The sequence below is a fragment of the Miniopterus schreibersii genome (genome assembly GCF_964146895.1).
Source record: "Miniopterus schreibersii genome assembly, chromosome: 7".
Classification (NCBI taxonomy): Eukaryota; Metazoa; Chordata; class Mammalia; order Chiroptera; family Miniopteridae; genus Miniopterus; species Miniopterus schreibersii.
In genome coordinates, this window is record NC_138108.1 from 69176233 (window position 1) to 69190769 (window position 14537).

General features: G+C 36.7%; 1 protein-coding gene across 2 annotated transcripts in view; it reads left to right on the plus strand.

Annotated features, from left to right (window-relative positions):
* ZRANB3 (zinc finger RANBP2-type containing 3) overlaps positions 1-14537 on the plus strand; it is a 185878-nt gene that overhangs the window by 72576 nt on the left and 98765 nt on the right. For both annotated transcript variants that reach the window (XM_081143380.1, XM_081143379.1), the window contains exon 3: positions 6340-6358. In XM_081143380.1, the coding sequence (XP_080999506.1) occupies positions 6340-6358 (19 nt within the window). The remainder of the gene's footprint in view (positions 1-6339; positions 6359-14537) is intronic.

A 14537-nucleotide genomic window follows, 5' to 3' on the forward strand; every position in this document is an offset into this window, starting at 1 on the left:
CATAGTGCTAGGCCCTTAGTCTGAGCAAGAGACAGACATATAAGCAAGTAAGTGTACTAAATGTTCCTGATATTATGGTAGAAGTCCTTTCAGGGTAAACACTGTAAGAAGAGGGGAGTAGTCACTTCTGTCCAAATATGCAATAAAGGTTACAGGGAGAAAGACATGGTGAAACATTAAAATATTGCCAGGATTCAAAATGAATGCCTCTGCCTCGCCCTCAAGCAGGTCCTCATGCCTGAGTAATCTCCAAATTCATTTCAAAGGAAAAAATTCCCTCAAAGCCCCGCTGTTTATTAAGTCCAAATCCCTTAAACATATAGATTTTAGGAAATATTTTTAAATGAAAACATATTTGTAAAATTAAGAGTAAACCACAAAATAAAGACAATTCAATGTAACGATATTAATTTAATATGAGGGATGATGTTATTTTGTGGAAACTAAATTGATGCCTTTGGGTTTTATGGTGAAAAGAAATAGCCTTATGTCTATTTAGCATTTAAATTGTATCCATATCCTGAATTTACTTTTTCAGGCTAGGGAATTGAGTCCAGCTACACAGAATAAAGACGACAACAAATAGCAAGGGCTGAAACAGATAGGGCTATTCTGCCCCCCATTTCCCCCAACAGGAAGTTTGGAGTTAGATAGTCCATGCGAGAGCAGCAGACTACCTCTGCTATCCCAGCCACACCTCTGCAATCTTCTTGCCCTTTCTTTCCTGATAGGTCAAAAGATAGCTTACAGTTCAAGTTTGGCATCATTGTTTCCTGCAGGAAAAGAGGAGAAGTCAAAAGGGCACTTGCCAACTGAGTTGACCCTATTTTAACAAGTTTTTTTCAGAATCTCCACCCAGTGACCTCTCCTGTCTCATTGGCCTCACACTGTGTCACATCCACTCCCAGTTGAAATGGTGCTTGGAAAAGGAGGGTTTTAGCTGGTCACATAGACCCCACCCTCAGGGTTGTATTAGTGAGGGGAAAGGGAAGAAAAGATTTGGGGAAAGCAACACAGGCTCTGCCACAAATTCCAAGGCCAATTTTAAGGAGTGATTTGAAAACACGGTAATCATCTCTACCACATAAAGTCAATTCAGCCCTGAGGTGTTATTGAGTCTGCATCAAACAGGTCTGTAACTGTGGTTGTAATCAAGAAGAGTAAAATCCTTGCCCTAGCAGGTCTAGCTCAGTGGTTAGAGTGTCGGCCCTCGGACTCAAGGGTCTCGGGTCAAGGGCACAGACCTCGGTTGCAGGCTCGATTCCCGGCCCTGGTTGGGGCATGTGCATGAGGCAACCAATTGATGTGTCTCTCTCGCATCGATGTTTCTCCCCACTGTCCCCTCTCTCTCCTCTATTCTCTGAAAAAGCAGTGGAAAAAATATCCTCAGTTGAGGATTAAACAAAACCCGATAATGAAGTTTAAAGTTTGGAGCTAAGAAAAAAGTCAGTTCCCTCATGACTGTTCCACATTTCTCTCTTCTAACTATTTTAAAAAATATTTATTCATTCAGCATTCCACAGTAAGAAGTATTTGGTGTGGGTGTGTAGAGGAGAATATATGCCTCATACAATCCTAAATGCAAGAGAGAATGCCAAATACACACACACCTGATTTTAAAGTAGTTATTCAGATAATCCAGAATATTCACAGCGCATTATTTTTTATTATGATCTAAAGGAAAACTCAGCATTTAAAAAGAGAATTCTGACTCCCTTAAAACAAGCGTTTGCAAATTACTCCCCATGGGCCAAGTCAAGCCTATCATTTACTTTTGTAAATACATTAGTCCCTACCCCTTATCCCAGGTTTTGCTTTTCATGGTTCCTGACAGTCAACTGCAGTTCAAAATTATTAAATAGAAAATTCCAGTAATAAACAATTCATAAGTTTTAAATTGTGCACCATTCTGAGTTGTATGATGAAACCTGCCATCCTACTCCATCCCACCTGGGACCTGAATCATCCCTTTGTCCCACCAATCCACTGTGTACACGCCACCAGGCAGTTAGTAACCCTCTAGGTTTTCAGATCGACTTTTGCAGTATTGCAGTGCTTGTGTTGAAGTCACCCTTATTTTACCTAAAAATAAGCACAAGAGTAGTGATGCTGGTAACTGAGATATGCCAAAGAGAAGCCTTTGTTAAGTGCTTAGGGAAAAGGGAAAAGGTTTTGACTTAATAAGGAAATAAAATCATATTCTGAGGTTGCTAAGATTTAAGATGAATCTTCTACCCATGAAATTGTGAAGGAAAAAGAAATTTGTGCGTTTTGCTGTAGCACCTCAAACTGCAAAAGTTATGGCTAGAGTGCATAAGTGCTTAGTTAGGGTGGAAAAGGCATCAAATTAGTGGGTGGAAAACATGAACAGAAAATGTGTTCTGACTGACTGCTACATGTTGTTCCAGAAAGCATTGACCCTATAGGAAGACTTCAGCAAGGGGTCCCCTGAAACAAGTGACACTAAGCCATTTCCTACAGGAGTGGTTATGCAGATTTCAGGAATAGGTTTGGAGTGAAAAATCTACCGGAAAGAGAGAGAAGGAAGGAGGCACCACATTCACATAATTATTATTACAGTATATTGTTAGAATTGTCTTATTTTATTGGTTATTGTTGTTAACCTCTTACTATGCCTAATTTATAAATTGAACTTTATCATAGGTATGTATAGGAAAAAACCTATATAGGGTCAGTACTATCTGAGGTTTCAGGCATCCCCGGGGGTCTTGGAACGTATCCCGTACAGATAAAGGGGGACTACTGTACTTTTAGCATCCCTCTTTTTTGTTACCGTCCTTCAATTTTGCACATTCAGGCTTTCAGAATATGCCCCTTCTACTTCTAGGGTCCTCATTTGTAGTACACATTATCCCCTGAATTCATGCATGTGAATCCAACCTGAAACTTGGTTACTCTTTCCAGTTATCTACCAGAGGTGTTTCTTCAGAGCAGAGAAATTTTCTTTTATTTACTTAATTGTTGCCTCTACTTCATATGATGTCTTTTCTCCTTTTGAACACCAATTTTTCACATGTTAGTTTTCTAAATCTATCTTTCAAGTCTTTTGTTTTTTTCTTCAGTATTTTATTTATTTAACCTGCTCTGTGCTTTGAGAGATACCCTTATGCTTCATCTTCCAGTCTACTTATTAGATGTCATTAATGATTGTCCTTTTCTTAAAAAAAATTCATCTTCTTTTATTTGATAATCGTGGCTTTGAGCTTTAGGATGTGCGTGTGCATGTGTGTGTGCGTGTGTTGCATTAAATTTATTTAAGCACTCAGTTTTTGTGCAGATGTTTATCTTTCTTTACTAGCACTTTTCATTTGCAAGGTAAGTGTTCTGATTATTTACTCTTAATTTGCTCTTTCAAATGTTGGGGCCTCTCACATGGTCACTTCTTTTTCTATGATGGCTCATTGAAACTCAGATCTGGTTGCTGAACTATCCTTAACAGCAGGGATCCCATAGGTTGGAATAGGAATAGTGCCTGATGTTTAAGGAGAGCCAACCCACTAGAGCTACCTGAAGGAAGCCTAATGCTCTCTAATCTATTTTAACTCTCCTAGTTTCCAAAGTAGGAAGACCCACCTGTCTCAATTAGGAAAATCCAGCATATTCAGAGGGATGGAAGGCTATCTTCACTGGGGTCTTCAGACACCTGAAAGCCAGTCTATTCCAGTGATCCACAGCCCTAAGTTTGCCCAGGGCTCTGGTGCTGCTTTCCAGCTGGTTAGCCACTCACAGGGCGGTTTAGCTGTGTTCCATCTGGCTCTGATGCTACCCTCCTGTAAGCACAATCTGGCAGTCTGCAGGTCTCTGCAGCTGCTTAATTTTAAGAAGTTAAGGAACATGGAGTTGGACATAAATGGGAACAGGCCACAGTCAAATTTCAAAGTACTCCGTATCCTCACTCATTCTAATGCCATTTATATTCTGATGACTATCAAATTTATATCTGCAGTCCCCATCATTCCCCTGACTCACATATCCTACTTAACAGTTCAACTTGGATATCTGATGGATACCACAAAATTTAATGTCCAAACTGAACATTTATTTAAATATATAATTTTTAATCCCCACCGGAGGATATGTGTTTTTTAAATTCATTTTAGAGAGACGAGGAAGGGAGAGAGAGAGAAACTTCAATGTGAGAAGAACATCTACCGGCTGCCTCCCGCATACACGCCGACCGGGATCCAACTCGCAACCTAGGTGCGTGCCCTGCCCGAGTGCGCAGCCTTTTGGGGTACGGGGTGACCCTCCAACTGAGCCGACACTCCAGCAGGGCCCAGCCGAGCGTTTGATTGTTGTCCCCAGACCTACCCCGCTTCCAGCCTTTCCTTCTCGGGGAATGGCATCACCACCGTTTTCACAGTTATTTGCTCAAGTCAGTATCTTCAGATTCATTCCTGGCTCCCCTTTCTTATTTTCACATTCACATCCCCGCTGATCATCAAACCCTATTGGCCGCACTTTCTGAAAGCACCTAAACTGACCACTTCACACCACTTGCAGCTCTGCCGCTCATCCAAACATAGTTGTTTCTCTCCTGGTCCACTGCAGGTGCCTCCTCACTGCTCTCGGTGCTTCTGCTCTTGCCTTCCACAGTTTATTCTTTATAAACCAGAGTAATCTTTTTAAAAGGAAATATGCTGCTTCCTTCCAAAGGATTCAAAGAAAATTCAAACCCTATGCCATTGCTTGTAAGGTTCTCCATGGTCAGAGCCTAGCTGCCTTCCAACCTTATTATCATCATCATCATCATCATCGTTACCATTTTCCATGTTCTCACTGCACTTCAGTCATATTAGCTTCCTTGTCCATTTTATATTACATCGTAACGATTTATCTCAGCGTCCTTGGACTTGCTGATCACTGTTGAGAATATTTTTCCTCCCGATTTTCTTATAATTCCCTTCCTCATTAAATTTATGTCTTGTTCAAATCTGTCCAAATTGCCTAATCATAAAGATTCTTCCTGACCACTCCATAAAATAAATTCTCCCCTACATTCCCTGTTTTACCTTACCCTGTTTTAGATTTTTTAATAGGACTTATCACCGCTGGAGTCATGTGCTGGTTTACTGTCTTCTTCCAGTCTCCCTCTATGAGGGAAAGACTGTTTAGTTCACTGCCACATCCCCACACTTAGAACAGAGCTGGGTACATAGTAGACATTCAATAAATAATATATACTTCAAGTGACATCTTTACCAAATTTGAATTGAATTTTAAAATGAAAAACTAGCCAGACACATGAGTTTTCCTAGAAATAAATCACGATTCTCAAAGTATTGCTTTCCCATTTCTACTTTTTAGGCTTGTTTGCAAAAGTGTTATAAACTCTTTACTCTTGCATATGCCTTAAATTTCAGTTAAAGTATTTGTACTTTATTTTCCCATAAAAAATACTTATTAAGTAAACTGACGTGTTTTTTCTTTTTAAGAACAAAATTCTATTTTACCTATAACTTATTCCTTAATAACATATTTATTGTCAAATTCTTAATTTTGTGTTTTATGTTAAAAGAAACCTTATAAAATTATATAATGTCAAGACCATTGGGAATAAAAGGAAGAAAATAACAGAAATAGGGACTTTAGTCTTTTCAATCTTTTGTAACATTTCAGTTTTTTTTAGTTTGCCTGGAAAACTTTTTTAAGAGATTGTTTTTATCAATAGTGTACTCACTGTCTCTAAGGGACCTCTCGTGATCCTGACCATACCTGTTATTTTTTCTTTTTTGTTCTTTGCTTTTTCTTTTGCTCAGTTTATGCTCCTAACCTCAATTTCTAGTGAATAGAATTTGCTCCTATAGGATCATAAGAAAGGATAGAAAATTTAGCAAAATAATAGTGGAAATCAAAATTCATCTTGAAAATAGATTTAGTGTATATAATGTAGCACATATAATTATACGTCTAACATACTGATATATGGTTGGCATTTATTTTCTTGCACTTTAATACAGTGTTCTTCTAATCTCTAGGGAAGACCAATTTTAAGGTTTGATGGTAAGGAGGGAACTCATTGGTACAGTCTGTTCCCATTTTGCTCACATTTTTGAAGGCTCACTGTAGCTGTCCCCATGGGTGGACAGTGGGGAACGGCTCATCTGAAGCTCTGACACGCCCACATAACCATATGTCATTGGCAGCTGGAGAGTCTCAGCACTGGCCCCTGTTCTCATGCGCACTTATAAACACTTCTCTCTGCCTTAGTACTTTAACATTTGTAAACTATTTTGTGGCAAGCTACTTAATCAGTACTTTTAAAATGGTTGACGGATAATCAAGAAATTAATTTGGTTTTATTTTTTATTTTTCCAGGTGCATGGTAGCTGATGAAGTAAGTGTTTTTATGATTTTTATGTATTTTATTAAATTCCACAACCAATTTTTAGTGTCTATTGTTTACTATGTACTGTCTCTCTACGTGGCTATATTTCTATATATGGAAAGAATGAGACGGGGAGAGAGGAAGGTGGGGAGGGGTATAGTGGGAATAAGAATGGGCTTAGTGCTGGCTGGTGTGGCTCAGTTGGTGGGAACATTGTCCTGTAACCTGAAAAGCTGCAGGTTTGATTCGGGTGAGTGCACGTACCTAGGTTGCAGGTTCAATCCTTGGTTGCGGCTTGTATGGAAGGCGACCAATCAATTCTCTCTCTCCACCCAACCCAAATCAGTAAGCATATTGGGTGAGGGTTAAAAAGAATGAGAATAAATGTGTGTGTGTGTGCACTTGGAAAATGTTGTTAATACTAGCGATTCAAAATTCTGTATTGTTGCCCTAAAAAGCATGAATGTGCTTTGAAATGCAGCCCCAAATGAAACTGAACTCTTTTTGACTTGTCATAATACTGCTTGCTTAGAAGCTAAACTTGTAAGATTTTACTTTAAAGGTTGTTTTATATAAAACTTAATGTTAAAAAGGTATTTTATTATCGCTTAAACAATATGATACATATAAGTGGCATGTACTTGTATATATTGATATTCATGTTTTCTCACTGAAACAGAAATTCTTGTTATATAAACTATGGTACTCTTTACATATATTCTCAGAGTAATATAAATCAGTGAACTTCTAATTTTACCATCAGTTTGAGAAATGTGCTGCTGTTTTCATTACACCTTTAAAGCATATAACAGCAAAACATGTACACTTAAAATTTATTAGAAAAGAGAAAAATGAATACTGAATTTTTAAAAAATATAAGTGGTACCATAAAAGAGGAATTTCTGTTTTGGAACAGGATGAACTCCAAAAGGCTCTTGATAAAATAATAAATTTGAGCGCCCAAAATGACTGAAAGAAGCATATGTTTTACTCCCTGAATATGTTTGCACCAAATAGGAATGTAAATTTACTGCTTAAAAATCCCCAAATTAGGCATAACTATTTTATATAACATCTATAAAATATATAAATGTGATACTTTATGGATGTGTATATTAATAATTTTTGTAAACAGACCAGTTTTATATTTACAGAAAATGTATTATAAAAGGTAACACCATCTTAAAAATCTCCACAAGCAGTTCTTGGGGAAAGTGGGCAGCTATGGTATATCATTGCTACCTTGTCTTCATTTTGATCTCTTAGAGATTTGAATAGGCGTGAAATCTATGGAATCATTCATGAATTGAAATAAATACTTAATCAGCACCTTAACTCTTCTGTTTTCCAACGAACTTTTATCTTCTCAGTTAGCAGTAGACTAAGGATTATGGAGAGTTCATGATGAACCGTTAGGCAGCAAGTTTTTTCATCATACCAATTGCTTTTCCTCAGCTCCCATTATTTAAAATTACATAGCATTTGTCACATGTTGAGTGATTTGTGAGTGCCTTTCAAAGCCATTCTTATTTTTTAATTTAATAAATTTAATATTTTCTCAATACTTAAAAAACAATCCTCCACTTTTGCGTCCATCATAATTCTCTCTTTTCACCAGCATTTTAAAGACTCTCATTCTTTTACACCTATTTGACTTCACAGGGCTTATTATATCAAATACTGTTAATAAAGTGAATTAAGAAAAAAATCCACAACTTTACAAATGAGTACAAAAACAGGCTACAGAAATAAACAGTATGATGTACAAAGTCTAAGATCCCAGCTCACAATCACTGATATCCTCTACTAGTGGTGGAGTTAAAATGCCATTTTTATGGAATCTTTACTGAGCTAGTGTGGATAAAAGTTAGTTAGTAAATTAAAAGTATTGAAGTGGAAAGAATTTATATATATGTAAATTATATGAACTCGGGTTTGACCTTCATTCTATTTCCTGATACTGTTCTCTTTCTCTTGCTCTTATCACAAAATTGTAGTGAAGTCAGAGAAGGAAATGCAGTTTATAATTTGGAGGTCATCCGCCTTTTGATTTTCAAATTAAAAAATACAGTTTGATATGAATATTTGACTCATCAAATAGCTAAAAGCCATAGGAGAGCAATTTTACATCTCTGTTATTGAACTTCCTTTTTTTAGACGCTTGAATACCCACTTGGAGTATTGTGTAATTTAGCTGTCTACTGTGATGCTCCCTCCTGGCTTTAGACACAAATGGCTTCCTTCACTGGTATTATTCTTCTAGTATTTTTCCACTATTACCTTTTTCTAATGTATTCAGTCTTTGTGGAATTATATAGTCTGCTATATATAAGGTAATCATTAACTTTAAATTGGAATGATGATTTCAGTTCTGTTTAATTGTGTGATTATTGTGTATTTTGGTTATAAACTGATACTTCAGGTAACCAACAAAGCTATAACTTTTAATAAAATTAACTTTGCAGACATAGTTTAGACTGTGGTTTCTTTTTGTCCTCACTCAAGGATATGTTTACTGATTTTTGAGAGAGAGGGAGGGAGAGAGAAAGAGAAAAACACTGATGAGAGAGAGAAACATTGGTTGGTTGCCTCCCGCTTGCTCCCCTACTGGGGATGGAACCCGAAACCTAGGTATGAGCCCTCACCAGGAATTGAACCCACAACCTTTTTGGTGTACAGGAGGACACTGCAACCAGCCGAGCCACTGGACCCCTTCTTGGTTTAATGCAAATAAATATTGTTTCAAGAGCTATGTAGTAAATATGTCAAAACTGTTTGTGAATTCATATTCCATAAAGAATGGAATTCAGACCATAGTCTGTAGTCAAGCTGTTGCACTATTATCTTAATTGCTTTTTAATAATTACTTTTGAACCACTGTGTACTTGTTCTGTTGCTCTCCAGTTGGAAATTATTGAAAATGTATATTCATAAAAGATTTTAAATGTGAAGAATAATTTCACATTAACACAAACCAGGTAATTTAGTTGGATTTACTTGGGGGAAAATATTAACCTACATACTTCCTACCTTATTTATCAAGTAAGTATTTAAAGACTATTATTCTTTGTAGAAACTCAGTATTTAGAAAATTTTGTAATGTTAGTTTTTACTTAAGGAAATGGGATTAATATTTTGGATTTACGCGAATAGCCTAATAGTGTGTCCTAATGGAAAAAATCTTCTCAGGACATGGATTCTGTCCTCTTGTCTATAGGATCTGTTATCAAATTCAGAAAATTCCTACTTTCCTTTATGTAACATTTTTTTGTTAGTGCTGTACTTTAGCACCCCCTCCCAAAACACACACACACACACACACACACACACACACAGGTTTTTAAAATTTCTGTTACTTGAGAAAACATTTGGGGAGTGTGCAGAACGGGATGCCAAATAAAGTGCTGTTCTTCCTTTTTCAAAAGGAAAGGAAACCTTCTGTCAAGGCCAAGCTATTTGGCTTGGCTTCTTTTGTGGCTACTTTGTGACATATTAATAGATAAATATTTGGAAGAGAGGCCCTATAGTCATCATTATGGATGCTTTTCTTTGGTCAGAGTGCTTCTCTGGAAGAGTTTGGCTGGGAGAGGTGGTGGGACCTGTTCAGTGCTGGTAGAAGTACTTCTGCAGGCCAAGTCAAGTTTGAAAAACCTTGTCAGCTTCTCTGCAGGCAAAAATGTAGAGGTGTCTGGGAACACTGAGGAACCCCTTGGAAGGTTATTTCTACACAGAAGACCTTAGAATTGATGTTGTGATGCAGCCCTTTCCAACATTAATGTATAGGTTTGAGGATGAAGAAATTGAACTAGACGTGAAGAATTTTAGTCTTCATTTTATATAAGCCTAGTCTGATTTGATGAAGTAAGCTGAGATGGAGATTTTTGTTCTACTTGCGTTTACAAACCCTAGTTTTCCTTTACCGGCCAAGGTGAATTTAATGTACCCTCCTTTGAGTTCTTACTCTTTAGAATTCATAACTTTTCTTGGTTGTTGGCACATTTTTGTTGGATGAAAGAATTGATTAAATTGTTAACAATTAACACAAACGTGCCAGGTTCTATTCTAGTTCTTTACATGTATTAATTTATTTCATGCTCACAACAATTCTATGGGATATTGTTATTATTCTCATGTTACATATGAGAAAGCTGAGGCACAGAGAGGTTAAGTGAATTGCCTAAGAATATACAGCTACAATATGCTAGGAGCTGATATTTGGCCTAAAGTAATCCAGCTCCCAAGTCTCTCTATCTATTACTATTCTATACACAGTCTCCAGGTACCAGACTTTCTATAGTATTTTGAAACAGGATTCTTGAGGACAGAAGAATCTGCAAGACAGAGAGCTCAGATGAATGAAGCTTAATGTTAGAATGAAGGTGATAGCATTAAAATTCTGTTGGTGAGACTATCTGTTCTCCTTTAAATCAGTATCATTTGCCTGCTTCCTTTCTTTTCTTATTTCTAAGGCCAACTTTATTAGTTTTTGGATGTCATTTTAATAAAATAAAGATTTTAGTTTTACAGATTAATTGTGAAGCTCATACAGAGTTCTCGTATACACTATATCCAGTCCCCTATTGTTAATATTTTGTATTTATTTATTTATTTATTAATATATCTTTATTGATTTCAGAGAGAGGAAGGGAGAGGGAGAGATAGAAACATCAATGATGAGTCATTCATCAGCTGCCTCCTTAACGCCCCCCCACTGGGGATCGAGCCCGCAACCTGGGCATGTGCCCTGACCAGGAGTGAGCCTCTATTTCCTGGATCCTAGGTCGACCCGACGCTCAGTCACTGAGCCATGCCGGCTGGGCAATATTTTGGGTTAGTATTGTCTGTATGTCTCAATTAAAGAACCAATACTCATATATTATTGTTATCGAAAGACCATACTTTATTTAGAGTTTCTCACCTTTTTTCTCATGTCCTTTTTCTGTTCTGGGATTCCACCAGGATACGCATTAATTTAGTGGTCATATCTACTTAGGCTTCTGTTGGATATGACAGTTTCTCAGACTTCCCTTGTTTCTGAAGATCTTTACAGTTTTGAGAATTAATGGTTCAGTATTTTATAGAATACCCCTTAATTGAGGTTTGCCTGATGTTTTCCACAGATTGGGGTGAATAATAATACTTTTATCATGAGATTCCTTATGTAAGGAACAGGACAACTATATCTCAGCTTTTCGTTTCCCCTTTTCTCCCATTCCCAAGCACCATGACTTTTTATGCTTTGGTATCTCTATGGGCTGGAGTTTTTTCCTGATTGATTCCTTTCTGTTTGTATTCAGTCCTTTCTCAAGTCCATCTAATAAAATCATCATTCAAACCCTCTTTAATGATCACTTTCTGTGTGTCGCTATCCTTGGTGCCTTTTGGTTCCTCTGTGCTCTCAATTCTGCTGTAGTTTGAATGATGTTCTACTGTGCTTATCTGGTTCTGGCCCATAGATTGGAACTCCTAGGACTCAAGCCATGTCTGCCCAGCAGTGCCTGGGGAATAGTATTTCCAATTAATGCCTTCTGAATAAATGAATAAGAGAGGGAAAGAGAAATAAGGTCTGCTGTTTTATTAATTTTGTTGTTGTTGACTTGAGACCACTTGAGCTCATCAAGATATAGTTCTTCATCTGAACAAGAGGGACATCTTGTCTACTAGTCACCAGTACTTTAAATCAGGTCCACAACCCACTGCTGCCCACTAGGATAACCTCTAGTTATCCTAGGTCATGAAGGTAATGGAGAAAAGATTCTTTTCTTTTCTTGAGTTTTCAGACATGGGGATTTAAAAACACACACAAGAAAACTTTATTAAAATGTCTAGCATAGTCTTCTGGCTGTCATATAAGTGATTCTTCAGGCTGAAATTTTTTATCTTGAACAACAGCAATGTACAAATGCAACTGATTACATTTTCAATTTTAAAGAAGTTTACCCTGATTTCTTTGGAGGCTGCTGTAATTTTGTTTAGGGCTCCTGCTGCTTTGCACAGCTGGGTTATTACAATGTTCTCTCAATAGTCTTGGACAAAATTCAAAATGAAAAGCAGAGGTGACAGTAATGGTGAGTTAAACTCTACCCAGATAGAGCCAGACACAAAGCATCTTCCTGGAATATAATGTTTACTATTCACATAAGCATTTGAAAGGCACAAAGCACTACTGCCATTATCTCACTTTAAATCACTGTTATTATACATTAACACTTCCAAGTATATTGTAAGGAGGATGCTGAAAACATTCCTGCCTCACCAGTTTTTATTAAGTGGATTGTTCTTAGTGAATAGAAATGATTTAAAATCAGGAGGGGCGGTTAAAATTAAATATCAGCCTATAATCTTTTCCTTTTTTAGTAATGGGCTTATGTTTCCACAAAACTTAAAATCCCAAAGAGGCCACAGCTGCAGTGTGAATTGGAGAACAATTATGAATATATATACAGCCTCCAGACTTTTCAGAGAGCTGCTAGGGATTGCTATCAGCCTAGGTCTTACTTCTTTACATTAAAACATTTTAAAGTCATTTTTTCCTTTAGCCATTGATTAATCTACCTTTTTCTCCTATATTCAATAAATAAATATTATCGAGGGTCTTCTATTTGATAACTTCTTGGGCATATAGGCGAAAACACATGCCCACCTTCTGAGAAGCTTCTAGTAGGAATGGAAGGTGGTGGTGGTGGTGGTGGTGGAGGGTTATATATCTCCGTGTGGTCAGTGTGAAAGGCAGAATACCAGAAATGTTGGAAATGAAGTTTACAATATAAATTCTACGGGACTTGTGTCGAAGGAACCATTAATTCCAGCTTAAGTCAGAGGCTTTGTGAAGAAGGTAAATTTGAGGCGGGCGTTCAGGAAGAAGTCAATAGAAAACCAGCCCTGAAAAAACACACAGTTTATTGACTGGGGACCCTTTCGCGGTTGGCGGGCTGAGTGTCACCGACTGAGGTGAGACGGGGGTTTGGGGCTGTGAGGTCCCTGCTTTGCTTCAGCCCGAGCTGCTGGCTCACTTTTCCCGCTTTGTAAACGTTAGATTTCTGTGTAATGTTTCTTTTGAAAAAGGGTTACACTGCTTTTCAAAAGTTTAAGAATGCTTTTCTAGATGCTTAGTGTCTTCTTTTTGTATATTACAGTGATGTGAAGTATGTATCTTTCTTAACCTTTACCTAATTTACTCATAAATGATCCAAACGTTTTTAGTAGGATAATTCAATCTTTTTCATTTTCTTCTTTCAAGCTCTAGAATTAGACAGTTTAATTTAGAAAACTATTTCTTTAATGTTGATAATATTTCCCTGTTTGAACTTTTATGTATTTAAGCCTGTAGGAAATGAGATATTTCTAGAGTCAAAGTTTTTAAGACAACTAGCCGTCCAAATTTTTTTAACATAACAATTTTGAAGGGAAGATTTCCCACATGCTCTCTATAAATTCCTGCTTCTTTAAACATTGCACACTACCCATAACACAACCTTTTTCAGTTAATCAAGGTTATCAGCTATTGAGGCAAGTTAGGCCCTTCCCTGAAGTCTCCCAGGCTGTTTTAAATTGCTTCTTAGCCTTCATTTTTGCTACTCCAAGGCCTTTTCCTTCCCTGTACTGAGTTTCCAAAAATGACTGTTTTTCTTAATATTAGTACTGAGGCTATTAATGGTAAATGATATCAGAAAGTATAAACAAATAAATGCTATTGACTGAATGTTCTTGTCACTTTTCAATATATTTTTATTAAAATCCATATTTTAGGTTATTTCATAATATGCCATTAATTCATCAATTGAGTTGGTTATCTTTATAAATTCTAACATTAATTCCTAACATTAATTACTTTTTTTATTCTAGCATTTTCACAATATTTTTTTGTTATTTTCTTTACCTTATTAGTTTAGGACGTAGTATTAAGTATGAATTTAAAGAATATTTTCTCTGCTTTTAATGTCACCAGTCCTTCAGTAAAATAAAATGAAGTCCAGGTTTAATCTTAACATTGCATCTTCCTCCTAAAAATTTCCTTTTGTTATTTATTTATTGTTATAGTCATTAATACTTTGCAAGTAACATTTATTTTGATTCTAAACCCAATTTGAAACTATTTCTTAGGAAGATATTCTTAATGACATTTTCATTAAATTTTCTGAAGTTGAGATACATTTTCTCTAGTCAACTGGTTCCACAAAACCAGTCA